At 37.6% G+C, this 16,683-nt stretch overlaps 2 protein-coding genes across 2 annotated transcripts; one reads left to right on the top strand and one right to left on the bottom strand.

Moving 5' to 3' along the window:
* Positions 1 to 241: 241 nt before the first annotated feature.
* On the bottom strand, positions 242 to 5,138 carry zgc:175280 (cationic amino acid transporter 2 family protein). The gene is made up of 11 exons (XM_040151067.1): positions 4,769 to 5,138; positions 4,371 to 4,526; positions 4,032 to 4,188; positions 3,658 to 3,791; positions 3,088 to 3,310; positions 2,689 to 2,825; positions 1,945 to 2,047; positions 1,106 to 1,239; positions 853 to 1,019; positions 494 to 602; positions 242 to 384 (listed from the first exon to the last, which is right to left on the bottom strand). Exons 1-11 carry the CDS (start codon positions 5,136 to 5,138, stop codon positions 242 to 244), a joined length of 1,833 nt encoding a protein of 610 aa, XP_040007001.1.
* Positions 5,139 to 9,544: 4,406 nt separating this feature from the next.
* On the top strand, positions 9,545 to 13,327 carry casr (calcium-sensing receptor). Its single transcript, XM_040150860.1, has 6 exons — positions 9,545 to 9,729; positions 9,828 to 10,134; positions 10,380 to 11,213; positions 11,304 to 11,534; positions 11,975 to 12,098; positions 12,192 to 13,327. Exons 1-6 carry the CDS (start codon positions 9,545 to 9,547, stop codon positions 13,325 to 13,327), a joined length of 2,817 nt encoding a protein of 938 aa, XP_040006794.1.
* The last annotated feature ends 3,356 nt before the right edge of the window (positions 13,328 to 16,683 follow it).

Below are 16,683 nucleotides of genomic sequence, written 5' to 3'. Positions count from 1 at the left end.
GTCAGTGTGACTTATGTATACAAGTGTGGTTCGCTGACATTATTTAATTATTAAAAGAAATCTACAAATATCTTTTCTGAACATTCAATTTCACAGAAAACAAGAACATAATAGAGGTCAGAGCTCATGACTGAAATTATTTTTTAACTATCTGAACTTGGCCACATTTTTATCAAAATGAAATCATTTTGCTTTGTGCCCACTGAATGTTTTTATCAGTCATTCAATCATGTCACCTCGTTTAACCATTGTTATCTTGTCCAGGTTCATAGTTTTGCACTATAGTAGTGGTGATGCTGTGAATACTGACTCGGTTGGGTGAATTTTGAAGCCTTTGTTTCTGCACACTGTGCTGAACACCATAACAAAAGTAGATGATTAAACCTGTTGAAAGAAAAGTCAAATCACCTAGAGTCATGCTCACATTATTTGATGTTTTTGCACATTTTGGTTAAAGGAAAATGTGTATTTTGTAATTATGTTGTTTACATACCCACTGCCATCCACACTGCATAGCGGATCCATGTGTCTGATCCAAGTTGAACCATAAGATAGACATTGACACAGGTGCTGAAAATAGGAAGCAATGGCACAAAAGGAACCTGTACATATGAAAAAAAAAGCAGAAACATTGCAACAGGCAAAATCAAAACAAAGAAAAAAATACGCAATTTCCCTGTTTAAAACTTTACACTTGGACATAATACATGAAAACAATACTGGTTTGCCATTTTTTTCTGTTAGGAGTCATCTTTATATTATTCAGCAATGACATTTCACTGGATGAAATAAATGTAGACTAAATAATTACATGTATTCCCAGAAGACCATCACTTAAGAGATGAGGTATACCATGAAAGCAGCTTTTGTTGTGCTTTGTGGTTGTCTCCAGATGATCAGGGTACTGAGAACCAGCATTAGAACGATCCCAGAGACACAAAGTGAACTCCACCACTCAAGGGCCTGCAGGGAGTCTACAGCCCCAGATATGAAGAGGCTTATGATGATAGCTAAAAAGACTGAGAAGAACAATGTAAGTTCCAATGATTATTAACAATGGAATGGCAGTATAGTACTTAAGGAGGATGTTTAGAAGATCACTTACTAATAAAAACAGTTAAAACAGACACATTTTGTGTTGTCCGTGTGGTTGCTTGTGAAGGAGGACATATTACTCCGTTAACTGTAAAGGGTTCTGGTTTGCTGAAACTTGAATCCTCGCCGAGGTCTACTTGGTATCTGTAAAAGTGACGAAATACAAATAAATGTACCCAGGTATAGGGTTAATATAACATTTATTTCAATATATTGATATAGCTGTGACTCAAACAGGGGGTCCAGTGGGTTTTGTTCTTGTTTCTTTGTTATCTCCTGGTTCACATAAATTTATGTGAATCTCTGTCTGTAATACAGTTCATGTGCTATTAATGTTTCCACCCCACACCAGGACAATGTCCTCCTGTATAACAATCGGCCTCTGGAAGGACTTAAATGGAATTACTGTAGAAATTGCACAGTATCAGCAAGCTGTTATAATGACAGTAAATCAAAGTGTATTATTAACTCATTAACAAATACAATTTGACAAAATTCCAGTATTGTTAATCTCCCCACCTTTAAAACATGTTTGTTTTTGCAGGCAGTTTTCGCTCATATAGAAGCCAATCAAGGGTTCTGCAAACTTTCAAACTCCTATTTAATTTCATTACCCTCCGTTACCTTATAGTATTAATATTACAACCTATATACACATGAACAACAGCATTTTCTAATGTTGTCACTGTTATTTACCCACAGGTGCTATATAGCCCTGCTAGGTTTCTCCACAACACCCACACCACTCATACAACATAAGATTTTCACAAACAAATATAGCTACTATTTACATTACAGTCATAATTATATACACATTTCATTACTGTTAGTACTTATGATAAGTCATACCTTAATATGAGGATACATATGGCAACAAGCGTGTAGGCAAAGAGGGTTCCAATCGACATCATGTCAACCAGTGCCTTCAAGTCAAACAATAACGCCATGATAGCTGAAAAGACATGAATAATAATGAGAAGAATTATTCATACAAACTTAAATAATTTCCTCTCACACTCATTTCAGTAAATCATATTTCAACCATAACTCCACCCAGGGTTTGGTCTTAAATTTTCTAATTGAAGATTTATTGCTCCAAACCCACTGAGAGAGAGGTATACACTTCAGACAATTTTTTGTAAATATTTTTTAGTTCATCAACTCATCAGTTTTCAAATCAGTAAAATTCATGTAACTGTATTTTGGACAGGGTTAACATATCAAGACAGGGATTACAGAGAAAAGGTATTTACAGTTTGAGATGGACAGTGTGCTTGTACTCATTAGTTGACACATAATGCGTTTATTCTGCAGATTTATTCAACTCTGTACTATACAGCTTGAAAAGGAGAACATTAACCTTTTAGCCAAATGCTGTACACACATACATACAATACATTTAGACAGTTAAAATAAGTGAGGTGTACATAAACCATTTTAGCAGTGAGCATGAGGATGAACACTTTTATTTATTATTATTTGTTATTTTATTTACTTATTTATATTGCAAAACAAAATGAGAACTAACTTAAGCTTCCACAAAAATGCAGAGAAAAGACTTCAGATGATTCTGACTTATATTGGAAGTTTTACCTGCTACAACCCCTGAAGCCAGGGTTGCTAGGACAGGACTTTGTCTGTCACTCATCTTACTGAGAGGTCTGAAAAGAAGGCCATCCCTGGCCATGGCAAAGAGAACACGGGGCATCGGGAACATTGATCCTAGTAGGCTGTGGAAAAAAGTCAAATGACTCCATCAACAACAATTTGGTTGTTTATGCTAATAGTGATTCCAATGATCTTCATTTACAGTATGTACTCTATGTATTCTACATGTCAGCCATGATCATGGGCTGTTTTCTGCTAATAAACTTAAAATACAAATGAACTAACCTAGACTGAAAAATGTAACTTAAGTTAAGTAAAATAAACAGTTTCTGATTTGACTGGTGGAATAGATATGGTTTGTATCTAACACACTGTGTTTCATACCTTGTTGACAGTGCACAGAGGGATCCCACGGCCACTGCATACTTTGCAGGGCCCCAACCGATGTATGTAAAGGCCACAGGCAGTGGGCTGTGAACACTGAGCAAATAGTACGGCATTATAAGAGTCAGGGCGGCAGACACACCAAAATAAGCCAAGAAGCAGATGAGGAGGGATGCCACAATTCCGAGCGGGATCGACTTCTGAGGGTTTTGAACCTCTTCTCCTAAACAAAAACACATTTTAATTTATACTAATTTGTTGTGTTTTATATATTGTGCATGCATCTGTTTAAATTCAGTGTATATTTCAACAATGCATATACTGTTTACTATATACTAATGTGTATAAGGTCTTAGTCTATACTATATATTATTTTCAGCGTTGCTGTTATTTGCACCAAACAACCGGAAATATATACGTTTAATATGTTTATTTCTCAATTATGTCCCACCCAAAGGGGCTGAAAGTCATTTTGAGTCATTTCTTTCACTTCCCTTTGGAGTATTACTGGCTTTGCTTGTCAGCAGTTACATAACAAGAAATTGTCTTGCTGGACCTCCTTTAACTTACCTGTTGTAGCAATGCAGTCAAATCCAACAAAGGCATAAAAGCAAGTGGCTGCTCCTGCCAATGTTCCCTCAAAGCCAAATGGGAAAAATCCCCCACTGCCATATCTGGTTGTTTCATTCAGTGATGTGCGGTTTCTGCAAGTAACAGACATGTTGATGTTTGGTTATTCAATAATAATCAGCAAACCGATTGAAAATTATGTAATTTAAATTCATATTTAGCCAGGAAAGTAACTTGAATATTTTTTATTAACATTAACAGCCTGGAAAATACATGTAAAAGGTGGCATAGCACAACATCAATAAAACTAATGAGATAATTGTTTGATGGTGTGGTGTGCTGGGGAAGTATGTTTTTTTATGTATGATACATACTCATTTCCATTTAAGAGAAAATCTTCACTGATGTACCAGTTGTTGATGTCCCCCTTTATGAAGCCAGAGAGGATAACAAACAGCAACACCAGGATGTTAACTGCTGTAAAAACCTTATTTACGATGGCTGACTCTTTCACACCAAATGCAAGAATCCCTAGAAAGCAAACACAAAAAATATAAAGTTCATCATGGCTTTGAATACAGTCAAGCCTTGTTCCTCAAAAATAATTAAATATTCAATATACATCAAAAATATATTTCAAATTGTGATTATCTACAGTTTTTTCCTTAATTTTTCACATAAATTACAATAATAAGTTAGATTATGAAACTTGCCAGCCAACAGCATTATGAGGCCAGCTGCAAAAATGTCTGGGTAGGGAGCTAATCCAGGTAAATCCATCACAGCCTGTTTGCCCAGAGAGTTGGCAATGACATTTCCAATGAGGTCATCGAAGGTCCCACTCCATGCTCTGGCTACACTTGATGTCCCTTAAAAATAGTAAACAAGAAGGAGACACAAATTGTGTAAATTCTCACAGAGATTCATAAATGTTTTTCTTTTCTTTTCTCCTTTTTCTTTTTTCTTTATTTTAGACTTGAGACTCATAATATCAAGACCAAGTGTCTGAGGAAAGAGAGGCTAAAGTATTCCTTAAAGAGGTTTTTCCAAGATGAATGAAGTTAAACATCCATCACAGACTGCAAATGTATTCAGAGAGACATTATCTTACCTATGACATAAGACAGCAACAGGTTCCAGCCAGTGATGAAAGCCCATATCTCTCCCACAGTCACATAGCTGTAGAGATAGGCAGAGCCAGTCTTGGGAACACGAGCTCCAAATTCAGCATAGCACAGTCCTGCAAAAATGGAGGCCACTGCTGCTATCAGGAAAGAGACTATGATACTCGGTCCGGCTACGGCTCTGGCCACTTCTCCCGACAGCACATAGACACCGGCCCCCAGTGTGCTGCCGACCCCCAGAGCCACCAGGTCAAGGGTAGTCAGGCAACGGCGAAAGTTGGACACTTCTCCCTCAGGCTCCAGAGGTTTCCTACGTGACAGACTGTGCAGGAACAGCAGAATCTTTGCACCAGACATCCTATTAATCAAGATATTTTGTGTTCATTGGTAGGATTGCTCAAGAAAAAAGCACACGAAAATGGTATAGTTGAGGATTGACACAGTCCACAGACAAACCAGAAAATGTCTTGGTCTCTTTCGAAAATGTAATATGTAACTGAAACATTAGATACAAATAAACTCATTTAAAAGTTAAATGTTTTCCAGATTTGCAGCATTTGTTTCATTATAGACTATTTTTACTTTTTGTTCTGTAAAACTGATGCACCACAGGTAGTTTTTGAGCTTTACAATCACTGAGAGATGTACAAGATCACTTTTCATTGGAAGCTACAAGAACACACACACTAACTCCCCATTCATAAATTATCCTTTTCACCAAATGCAATTCCTGCACAGATATTCATGGTATTTATTCCCACACAATGTAAATATGAAAATATTGTTGGAGAATACCAAAAAAAACCAAAAAAAAACCCCAAAACAAACAAACAAACGAAAAACATTTTTTGCTAAACCTCCATGGATTATTGCTTGTAATCATTTCATATGTCTTCCTATTTACTGTAAAGGCCTGTGTGTATGACGCAGGAAGAAATCGAAGTAAGTGGTAGTTTCATTACTGTTCATTTATTATTTTACTGATTACATAATGTATCAATGACTCATCGTGAGTCAAACAACAACTTATTATTTTAAAAAAAACTTTAAGATGAACTGAACAAACTTTGTATTCTAACTATGATCGCAACCAGTAAATGATTTAGTCAGTTTAAGAAAGACATTCTTACCTTTGCAGCCGAATGCAGCAGTGAAGGTGAATGTGTTTTGATCTGTCCCAGACGACACCATATGTGAGGATAAATCCACTCACAGGGAACTCTTCACAGCTCAACATTTTTGACACATTATGTGACATTTCAGACATAAGTGCCATTTCTGAAAAAGACCGGATTCGAATGATTTGTTTGAGGACACTGCTGGCATGTCAAACAATGTCATAAATTTCACAAAGCAGTTGATAAAATATTCAGTTCGGCTGTTTCTTCATTTATGTGGGTATGAGGCCTACAAACCAAATTTTTGCTCTCATTCAGTATCAAAACTGGTGTTAGCCTGGTGTAAATTGTTTGTCATCTCTGACAGATGGCTCCTGAATGAATTTTCAAAAGAAAATTAAGTAAACACATTATCAATTGTAAGTAATAGTTTCAATGCAGGGAATGGATCATAATGTAATTTTTCTGACATTTGAAATAAACAACAATTAAAATATGAAGTTTTACATATTCTTTTAAGTCTTATTTGTGATACTGAAAGACAACCAAATCAAGAAGCGCACAAAATTAACATTTATTTTAACTAAATACTCAGAAACCTATTGAGACCTGTATAAAGTATTGCTGTGACCCTGCGTCACCTTTATTGTCATAAAATGTGACTTATTTGTTGTGTGTTTTACACTTTATCACAAAACTTTTTTGCTGAAAACAAAACAAACATTTACCAGGTCCTTACAAGTTAAAATGATTTAGACTTTTTCAAACGGTATTAATTTTTTTTCCTATTCTGGGCTGAAAAGATCAATGCTGGGTGAAAACAGTACAACACATCACAAAGTCTAACGAAGCTGAGGATTTAAAGTGTAGAGTAGAGTATATTTTTTGGCTTTTTCACTTAGAGTATCCACATCAGTTACATTCACTTTTTAACTCAAGATCCTGAAACCTGTCCACACCTGGTCTATAAGTCCTAAGTCTTTCTCCATAAACTCCTCCAATTACTCCTGGAAAAGGAAAATAAATCTCTCTCCTTTATTTTTTAGAGACTTTTGTTATTATCTATAGAAAGTTCTGTGTTTCTGTTTGAGTTATAGTAACTTTACAAAGAATGGCAATATGGCACCTGCAAAATATGGGAACTATGGGAAATATGGGAAATATTTAATACATATAAGAAATCCTTCATCGAAATCCTGATTATCCTTCATCGAAATTCCGATTTTCTGTGTGTGATCACCGGCCTCATCCTCCACATGAGGGCAGTGTTTTCACCTCTGCGAATACAGGTTCTGGAAACCTTTCAGGATTTCTGAATCTCATGTTGCTGGTCAAACATATTGAAGTCTGCATGTTGCATTCCAGCCTGGTTTTTCTTTATTCAATTAAACTCTTTTACTGCCATGTGTCTGATGTCTCATGAACACAGTGGTGGGTTGGGACAGACATAGGTAAACATATTGTAAACTGAAATTTTTTTCACTGGAGACATCTGCTCAGCAACAAATTGAAGACTCGTTCATCAGAGCATAAGGAGACAACTAATTGCTAAATGGTGAAATCCATTGCTTCTAGGGGTTCCTGGTATCGTGCTGCAGCTCGCCTCGTGAAGTGCAACGACAGATTAAACCTGCCTGGAAAACTGATCACTGGATGTTAAGCACATGCAGACAGAGGCACCAAGAATTACTTAGAGTTAGAGGAATTTTTTTGTGCTGCCCAAGAGAGACATGGTTTTTTTTTTTTATTTCTTCATTAATGAAATGAACATGCTTATGTTGCACTGTGGTACTTTGGACTTAATTTGACATGTGTTTGAAATGAGATGAGCCTGTATATCAGTCAGTGGCTTTGATAAAATCAGTGACGGAGTATACCATCATAAAACTTGTGTTTGAAGAAGAAATTATTGTTGTATTTGTAATATGAAATACCCAAACATCCAGATACACAACTTGTAATAAGTAGTAATGAAGGTGACAGACAAAGTTAAACCTAACAACCTGTCTCTTTCATCTCATATTGTAGATCTTGTCAGGGAAAGTGGCTATGCGATTATATTCCTGTAATGCTGTAGTAATAGTAGATAATTATAAGTTAAAGTAACCTTCCCAAGTCATTCTCTGCCACTGTAGGTTGTGATGACTTACGTTCAGGTGGAGTGAACTGTGAGTAGACTTCATTAGCTGAAGGAAATGGACTACCCCTCTCTCTGTTAATGATTCATCTGCAGAGAGAGGTTCGGAAGCTAAAACCATTGTCCAGTAAATTCATTCAGCATCCTGGATATTTTGGGAAAAGGCTTTAAAATCTCTATGTAGCTACAGATGAACTGTTTGGGGTGTATTTAAACCACACTCAGGCGTTCAGGTGGTAAGTTTGATCTTGTGTTATTGTCCATGTTTGATGTTCTAATAGTTTTATTCTGGGAGTTAAAAAGCACTGAAGAAATGTTTTTAGAGAATTCAGAAACAGTCATCTTACTTTTTAATTTAGCCATCAGTTATTTAAAACATGATAATGTTACAGCCAATTACTTTGCTGAGTGTACTTTGCGAAGAAAACTGTGTTTTAAATCTGTTTTTATTGATTTGGAACAAGTGGTAATTATGTGATTTGTATTTTAATTGTTATTTACAAAAAAGAAGACTTAGGGGACATTTGATACCAACACTGGACACTGGATAATTACATAATTATATTCTACAATACCTTTGTCGGAAGTTAATTTTTGAATGCAAAATATACTTTCCATCCAAAATAATGGCAATAATAAATTAAAATAGATTTTATATGACTGTGCGTAGAACTTCTCTCAGTGATAGTTAATGTGGCAAACAGGGGCTCTTAAAAGGCGTTAGTTGCTTCATTATCACAGCTCTGCCCCAGCATTTTTCCAGCAGTATTAGCCACATGCAGTAAGGCCTCCATGGCGTTTCTCCATGGTGACTGGGTTCACTGGCCACAGCGTGAGACCAGGCATTTTGCAGGAAGGAGGGTCATTAGAGTGTGACTTCTCTCTCAGCTCATGTAAATCCTGCATCTATTTTGGTTCAGATGGATATTTCAAACACCGTGACCATGGTGTTACTGAGGAGTTAAATGTTCAAAGTCATCTCTTTTTAAAAACATTACAAGTTTACTTATTTAAAAAAAAATCCAAACTTTTAAAAGACTTATACAGTATAACTGAGTAGTCCTGCTAGGTAATAACAGCCTTAGGTCATGCTGACTTCTAACACCATTCTTCTCGCCATCCTGTCCTTGTTTATATGGGTGATTGGAGTTTATTAGATAGTATCCAACGCTGCTACAGCACAAGAATTATGTTTATATCTTTTTTGAAATATCAAGAAAATGAAAAGCTTTTCCCCAGTGTTGATTATTTTTAGTCAAAATAAATTTTCCTTTTCTACATGTTTATTTTATAGGGAAAATTGGTACCCGATGTGATTGTAGACAAGTAAACAAAGGCATAAATGTTTTTTTCTTCTTTTTTCCTACAGGTAGGTATTCTCATCAGTGCAAACATGAATTACACAAAACAGCGCAGCAGGCAGATTGGTGGGAGAAGATTATACTGAGAATATCTTCACTCTGGGGAGTTGTGGAAAATAATCCTTCCCATTGGGGAAAAAAAGAAAGATGAGAGTAGTTCTGTATTATCTGATACTCTTGGGGTCCAGTTATGTCATTTCAAGTTATGGGCCCCATCAAAGAGCACAGATGACCGGTGATATTTTACTCGGAGGTCTTTTTCCCATACACTTTGGTGTTTCATCCAAAGACCAAGACCTTGCAGCCCGGCCAGAATCCACACAGTGTGTCAGGTAAAATTTGAGACTGGTTTACAAGTTGACAAAGAGTATTTTTGAAAACTGACTCTATTCAGCTCTTCTAAATCCATCCATCTATGTTGTTTTTGCAGGTTCAATTTCCGTGGTTACCGTTGGCTCCAGGCCATGATTTTTGCAATTGATCAAATTAATAACAGCAGCAGTCTCCTGCCCAACATCACTCTGGGCTACAGGATATTTGACACATGCAACACAGTGTCAAAAGCCCTGGAAGCTACCCTTAGTTTTGTGGCCCAAAATAAGATTGACTCTTTGAATTTAGATGAATTTTGTAACTGCACTGATCACATCCCATCAACCATTGCAGTAGTAGGAGCAGCTGGATCTGCAGTCTCCACAGCAGTTGCAAACCTACTGGGTCTCTTTTATATTCCTCAGGTGAGTAACTGAACAACAGCTTTATCAGCAACCCCAATCAGAGAAGTGTCACATATCCTGAAAATTATGTTCACATACAATTAATTTGCAATGGATAATACTGTTAAAAGGAAAAGTAATACCTCATGGATGATGTGTTTTATCAACAAAATGACAAAACCTTCATATTGATTTAAGAAAAATAACAGCAATAAGCAGGACACAATGAAACCTTGATAGATTAACTGAAATCTCTCCTGTTTCAGATCAGCTATGCCTCGTCTAGTCGTTTACTGAGCAACAAGAATCAGTATAAGTCCTTCATGAGAACCATTCCCACAGATGAGTACCAGGCCACAGCCATGGCAGACGTCATTGAGTACTTTGAGTGGAACTGGGTCATTGCTGTGGCCTCTGATGACGACTATGGACGCCCGGGAATTGAAAAGTTTGAGAAGGAAATGGAGGAGCGAGACATCTGCATTCACCTAAATGAACTTATTTCTCAGTACTTTGAGGATCATGAAATCCAAGCTCTGGCTGACAGGATTGAGAATTCAACAGCTAAAGTAATTGTTGTGTTTGCCAGCGGCCCAGATATTGAGCCTTTAATCAAAGAGATGGTCAGGAGAAACATCACAGATCGCATTTGGTTAGCCAGCGAAGCATGGGCAAGCTCCTCTCTTATTGCTAAACCAGAGTATCTTGATGTTGTGGCAGGGACTATTGGCTTTGCTCTTAAGGCAGGGCACATAACTGGCTTTAGAGAGTTCTTACAACAAGTCCAACCAAAGAAAGATAGTCATAATGAATTTGTCAGGGAGTTTTGGGAAGAAACCTTCAACTGTTATCTGGAAGACAGCCCAAGACTGCAAGAAAGTGGTAGCACTAGTTTCAGGCCTTTATGTACTGGCGAGGAAGACATCACAAGGGTTGAGACCCCGTACCTGGACTACACACACCTTCGTATCTCCTATAATGTGTATGTTGCAGTGTATTCCATTGCACAGGCCCTGCAGGACATACTCACCTGCACACCTGGACATGGACTTTTTGCCAACAATTCCTGTGCAGATATAAAGAAAATGGAAGCATGGCAGGTAACATATTGCATTTCCCCATAAGAAAAGCAAGTAAGTACCTAACTTCTTGAAAAGTGAATCATACAAATATGTGTTTCTGCTTCACAGGTCCTAAAGCAGCTCAGACATTTGAACTACACCAACAGTATGGGGGAAAAGATGCACTTTGATGAGAACGCAGACATGGCAGCAAACTACACTCTTATAAACTGGCACAGGTCTGCTGAAGATGGCTCTGTGGTGTTTGAGGAGGTTGGATACTACAATATGCACGCTAAGAGAGGAGCCAAACTGTTCATTGACAAGACAAAGATTCTGTGGAATGGTTACAGTTCAGAGGTCAGTCAAACTGTTTTGTGGCGGATGTTCTCATCAATGCATTCCAATGTTTCCTGTCATTTGGTGTTTTAGGGTTGTCAGCAGACAATTACAGCAAGGAAGGAAAACTTTGAAACCTGCTGATAAACAAAACATACATTATTATAATTTTTCAGAGCTAAATTTTTTCCCGTAAAGCAATAATGAACTCAACAGTATATCGGAGGGCCCTAAAATCAAAACAGTGAAATGAAAGATGCTTTTAGAGCTGAGAGAAATTGCAAAGTTTGGTGATGATTCACTTAGGGTTCATCACTATGATTGACCACTTATGTGCAGCTTTAAGTAGCTTTTGGGAAATGGGGTCCTGGTTGTTTATATATAATGCACATTTACATCCATTCTCAGTTCATTTTCTACTCTTTCTCACGCAGTTTTTCTGCCCATTTCACATCCTATAGGTGCCATTCTCTAATTGCAGTGAGGACTGTGAACCTGGCACAAGAAAGGGGATCATAGATAGTATGCCCACATGCTGCTTTGAATGTACTGAGTGTTCAGATGGAGAGTACAGTAATCACAGAGGTATTAAAGACTCAAACATTCACAGCCTCATTTTACTAATGTTACACTTTGCTACTATTGCAGTTTTAACACAGATTTTTTTCATTTATACAGATGCCAGCGTTTGCACCAAGTGTCCAAATAACTCCTGGTCCAATGGGAACCACACATTCTGCTTCCTGAAGGAAATTGAGTTTCTCTCCTGGACAGAACCGTTTGGCATAGCTTTGGCCATATGTGCAGTGTTAGGTGTTCTCTTGACAGCCTTTGTGATGGCAGTCTTTGTGAGATTTCGCAACACCCCAGTAGTGAAGGCCACAAATCGAGAACTGTCCTACGTCCTCCTGTTCTCACTTATCTGTTGCTTCTCCAGCTCTCTCATCTTCATTGGAGAGCCACAGGACTGGACGTGCCGTTTACGCCAGCCTGCCTTTGGGATCAGTTTTGTTCTCTGTATCTCCTGCATCCTCGTGAAAACTAACAGAGTACTTTTGGTATTTGAAGCCAAGATCCCTACAAGTCTCCATCGTAAATGGTGGGGATTAAACCTACAGTTTCTGTTGGTCTTTCTGTGCACATTTGTCCAAGTCATGATATGTGTAGTCTGGCTTTACAACGCCCCTCCCTCCAGTTACAGGAATCATGACATTGATGAGATCATTTTTATCACCTGCAACGAGGGCTCTGTGATGGCTCTTGGGTTTCTTATTGGCTATACATGCCTCCTGGCAGCTATATGTTTCTTCTTTGCATTTAAATCCCGGAAACTTCCAGAAAACTTTACAGAAGCTAAGTACATCACTTTTAGTATGCTTATATTCTTTATTGTTTGGATCTCTTTTATCCCTGCCTACTTTAGTACTTATGGCAAGTTTGTTTCAGCTGTGGAGGTCATTGCTATACTGGCGTCCAGTTTTGGGATGCTGGCCTGTATCTTCTTCAACAAAGTCTACATCATCCTCTTCAAACCATCGAGGAACACCATTGAGGAGGTCAGATGCAGCACCGCAGCCCATGCTTTCAAAGTGGCTGCCAAAGCTACACTAAAACATAACACAGCTTCAAGAAAAAAGTCCAGCAGCATTGGTGGATCTTCTGCCTCTACTCCATCCTCATCCATCAGCCTTAAGACCAACGGCAATGACTGTGACCCGACTTCAGGAAGGCATAAGCCAAGAGTGAGCTTTGGCAGTGGAACAGTTACTCTGTCCTTGAGCTTTGAGGAGTCAAGGAGGAGTTCTCTGATGTGATGGCATTGGTATGGATGTGTCCAATTTCAGCTTCATAAGTCCCATTAATAGGGTGCATTTTGGACTTTATTTTGAAATGTATTTACATGTAGACCTTTTCATATTCCCATTTTCTTGACATTTTGTCAGCAAGATGCTGTTTCACTTGAGGAAAACAACATCACTCAAATTAATATACTGTACTATACCTGAATCCTGTGACTCAATGATATAAACTAAGTATGGTAATAATAATAAAACATTTTGTACAATTAAAAACATTACACTAGATCTTTAAGATGTTGTTTTTTCCCGTTTGGACACCTATCTATCTATCTATTATAGGGCAGGGTTAAAGGAAGAGCATTTACAGAAACAAAAATCAGAGCTTCTTTAGGACAGGAAACTCAGGTTCATAGACAAATTCACTGTCGAGGTAACACCATGTTCAGTACAAAGACCTGGCTGGCAACATGGAACAATATTTAACCAGCGAACAACACAGGCTCTTCAATTGGATGAGAGGATGCATGAGTCATACTGTAAATACACAATAACTGGATGTTGACAAAATGTTCCATGCTTAGGGATTACGTTCTACTGTAGTCAATCACAAGACAACAAAAGACATGGAAGTATAGTCCCTCAGCATAACATTGTGAAATCCACGCCACCTTACTTGGGGTGTTTGTGGGCAGCACTCGCATTCATTTAAAGCAAAGTTTGAAACTGCAGACTTAAATGATTAGATGAAATGTAAACTACACGTAGACAGTAAAAATGAGATATATTTGTTTGGCTTAATAAAAGAAACGTCACCGCTTTAATCACTGTCTCACAGAAAAATGCCAAACCATGAAATCCAGATTGTTCCCTCCCCCATTAAGATATTCCCTCTTTTGTAATATTAAATAAGGGACTCATGAGAAACGGTGAAGGACAGCATGGCTTTCTTGTCCTTGAAGATTCACTGGTTGTATTGTGAGAGATTCTATAGAACTATATTCCATAGTTTTCTGATTGGAGGGGACTTGCTGTAATACAACCATAAAAAGCATAATTGTGGATTTTGTATTAAATATGATAAACATAAACCCATATGAAAGTAAAAATAACTCAAATTCTCTCAGAAATATAGATCTTAATAAAAGAAAAACCCTGATTTTTAAAAAAAGAAAAAAGAAAACAATAAACATGCTGATGGAGGTGTACAGGGTATTTTGATGCCGAGCTTTCACAGACCTTTCTCTGCTTGCCTTTCACAAGTCTCTGACAACTGCAAATAGCGCAGGGCTATCTCACATGTTAATGTCATTCTCACTATAGGCCTACACCACCCATTCATGTCCTCACAGTTTGGAGGAGGTATAGAGGCAGGTGGGAGGAGTAGCTTGGGGAAGGTACTGTTTATTCTAACCCACTCACTGATTGTCAACTATGAAGTCACTAAGCTATAACTACTTCCTGAGTAGAAAAGACTCTTGGCCTATGAATTAATGATAGAACAATAAAATAATGTACAATCATGGTTGAAATTATTGGCACCCCTGAATTTTAAGTACAGAATTTAGAATATCTTCAGAAATAAATGAAATTGAAGCGATTTTGTACAATCAAAATATTTTAATGAAATGTCCAAGGTTATTGAACAAAGGAAAATATAAAAGATAACTTTTTAACTTTTTTTTTACTGTTACTATTATTGTTACTAATATTAATTTTGCTGTGTATGTTTCTACTTTATAGATAATTATCAAGTGAAGGCTCAAGTTATGACAGTAAAGAAGAGAAACACCCATCAATATTGTTTGACCATGCTCTGAAAAGATAGGTTAAGTGTTTGAATTTGACTAAAGGCAAGTCAAAGCTTGGACATTTCTAGCTCAAGAATGCCACCCTAGGAATTGCACCCAAGGAAATTTTACACAGCAAAAATTTGTGGCAAAATCCACCACATCTTTTCCAAAAGGGAACATCTCAGTTGATGAGGGAAACTGTCAAAAAAGAAAAAAAGTAGGTAAAAAGGCATTTGAGGCCTGCGGCACCTCCCACACTGCTTAAGAAGAAGATGACATACTGCGACATTCAGGATCATGGCTGACCTGAAGCAGGCTGGAGCAGCTGGACAACTACCTCCTGCGTTAGCAGGAGGGAGACCTTTATCCTCAGAGCCAGTGGAGCCCAGCAGAGAGACCAGCATGTTGTTTATGTCTGATCTGTAGGGTGCAGTGAGACAAGATTTTGGACGAAATGACCAGGAAGCTTTGCGCGATGGGAATGTCTGTCACAGCCCTAGTTCTCATTAAGAGAGAAAAGAGGAGGTGAAGTCCATTCCCAACAAGGAATCTGACAGTGTCCTACAAATATTCAGATGAAGAACCATGAGCACACCAACAGAAGTGCGCACACAAATGTTTCACACTTTTTTCAACAACTCAATTTTAAATACCTCTAACCCCTACACCCTTTTATCTGAACAATCAACATTATTTTCAATAACGCACTGCTTTCATATTTTTTTTCTGTAAAAATGTTGAAGACATTAAAGCTAGATAGAGACGAAATCGATGAAAAACTATTAAAGGTTGCACGGTACCTATATTTTATACAGCTGTTTTCAACGACAAACTCTAGGGATCTGCATCAGGACCTTGGAATCATAGGATCCAAAGTAATATTCTAGTTACACATAGCATCTGTAATCAATCCATATAATATACATACTACTGAAATCACACATACGTGTCCTCATTAGTGCTGTCAATAGCTTTGTTAAAATCTCATAGCTATGCAGTATTTTGTTGCCCTGTTTAGCAATCAACGTGTGATTAAATGGTTTTCACCGGCATGGAGCCAACGATGAGTGTTGCAAAACATTTTTAATATAAAGTGGACAGTAGCGATTACATGTATTGTACTGATGGATTTTGTTTTTGTTTTTGTTTGGGGATGTGTTTTTTTTTTTGGTGATGTTGCAGGATTGACGACGATTATTTTGAAAACCACCTACCGGAAGTATTTAAACAACACATGCACCATGCTTTGAGCTTTATCAAGCCACCCAAAAGGAACAACAGTTACTTCCTATTTGTTGATGCTGCCTTCAAAATAAAAGCTTTTGTGTGTGTGACTCACGGTTGCAGTAGAAAAATAAAATAGGCACACGGACACTCTAACGTATCTGCTGAGTGCTGAGCAAATTTAATGTCGATCTTTTGAAAGACTATTTTGAGGACTAAGAATATGTAACCAATCAGAGCTGTCAGGTCAAATGGTCTAGACGAAATGGGGAACGCACCTGGTCATTTCATATGCCACTGGATATCTTATAAACAGGCACCCGCAGGTTGATAGGAAGAAAGGTTTTTTATTTCTGG

Source organism: Xiphias gladius, chromosome 17, assembly GCF_016859285.1.
Source record: "Xiphias gladius isolate SHS-SW01 ecotype Sanya breed wild chromosome 17, ASM1685928v1, whole genome shotgun sequence".
NCBI lineage: Eukaryota > Metazoa > Chordata > Actinopteri > Istiophoriformes > Xiphiidae > Xiphias > Xiphias gladius.
The sequence above is the reverse complement of the archived record's forward strand: the minus strand, read 5'-3'. Positions and strand labels throughout refer to the sequence as shown.

Excerpts from the sequence above, each read along its gene's own strand:
- zgc:175280 (XM_040151067.1), bottom strand. The coding sequence starts at position 5,138 with ATGTCTGGTGCAAAGATTCTGCTGTTCCTGCACAGTCTGTCACGTAGG. Across the intron at positions 2,048-2,688 it reads GGCTTCAGGGGTTGTAGCAG|CTATCATGGCGTTATTGTTT; the intron begins GTAAAACTTCCA and ends ATGTCTTTTCAG. Across the intron at positions 1,020-1,105 it reads TGTTTTAACTGTTTTTATTA|TCTTTTTAGCTATCATCATA; the intron begins GTAAGTGATCTT and ends TGTTCTTCTCAG.
- casr (XM_040150860.1), top strand. The coding sequence starts at position 9,545 with ATGAGAGTAGTTCTGTATTATCTGATACTCTTGGGGTCCAGTTATGTC. Across the intron at positions 9,730-9,827 it reads GAATCCACACAGTGTGTCAG|GTTCAATTTCCGTGGTTACC; the intron begins GTAAAATTTGAG and ends TTGTTTTTGCAG. Across the intron at positions 11,535-11,974 it reads GGAATGGTTACAGTTCAGAG|GTGCCATTCTCTAATTGCAG; the intron begins GTCAGTCAAACT and ends CACATCCTATAG.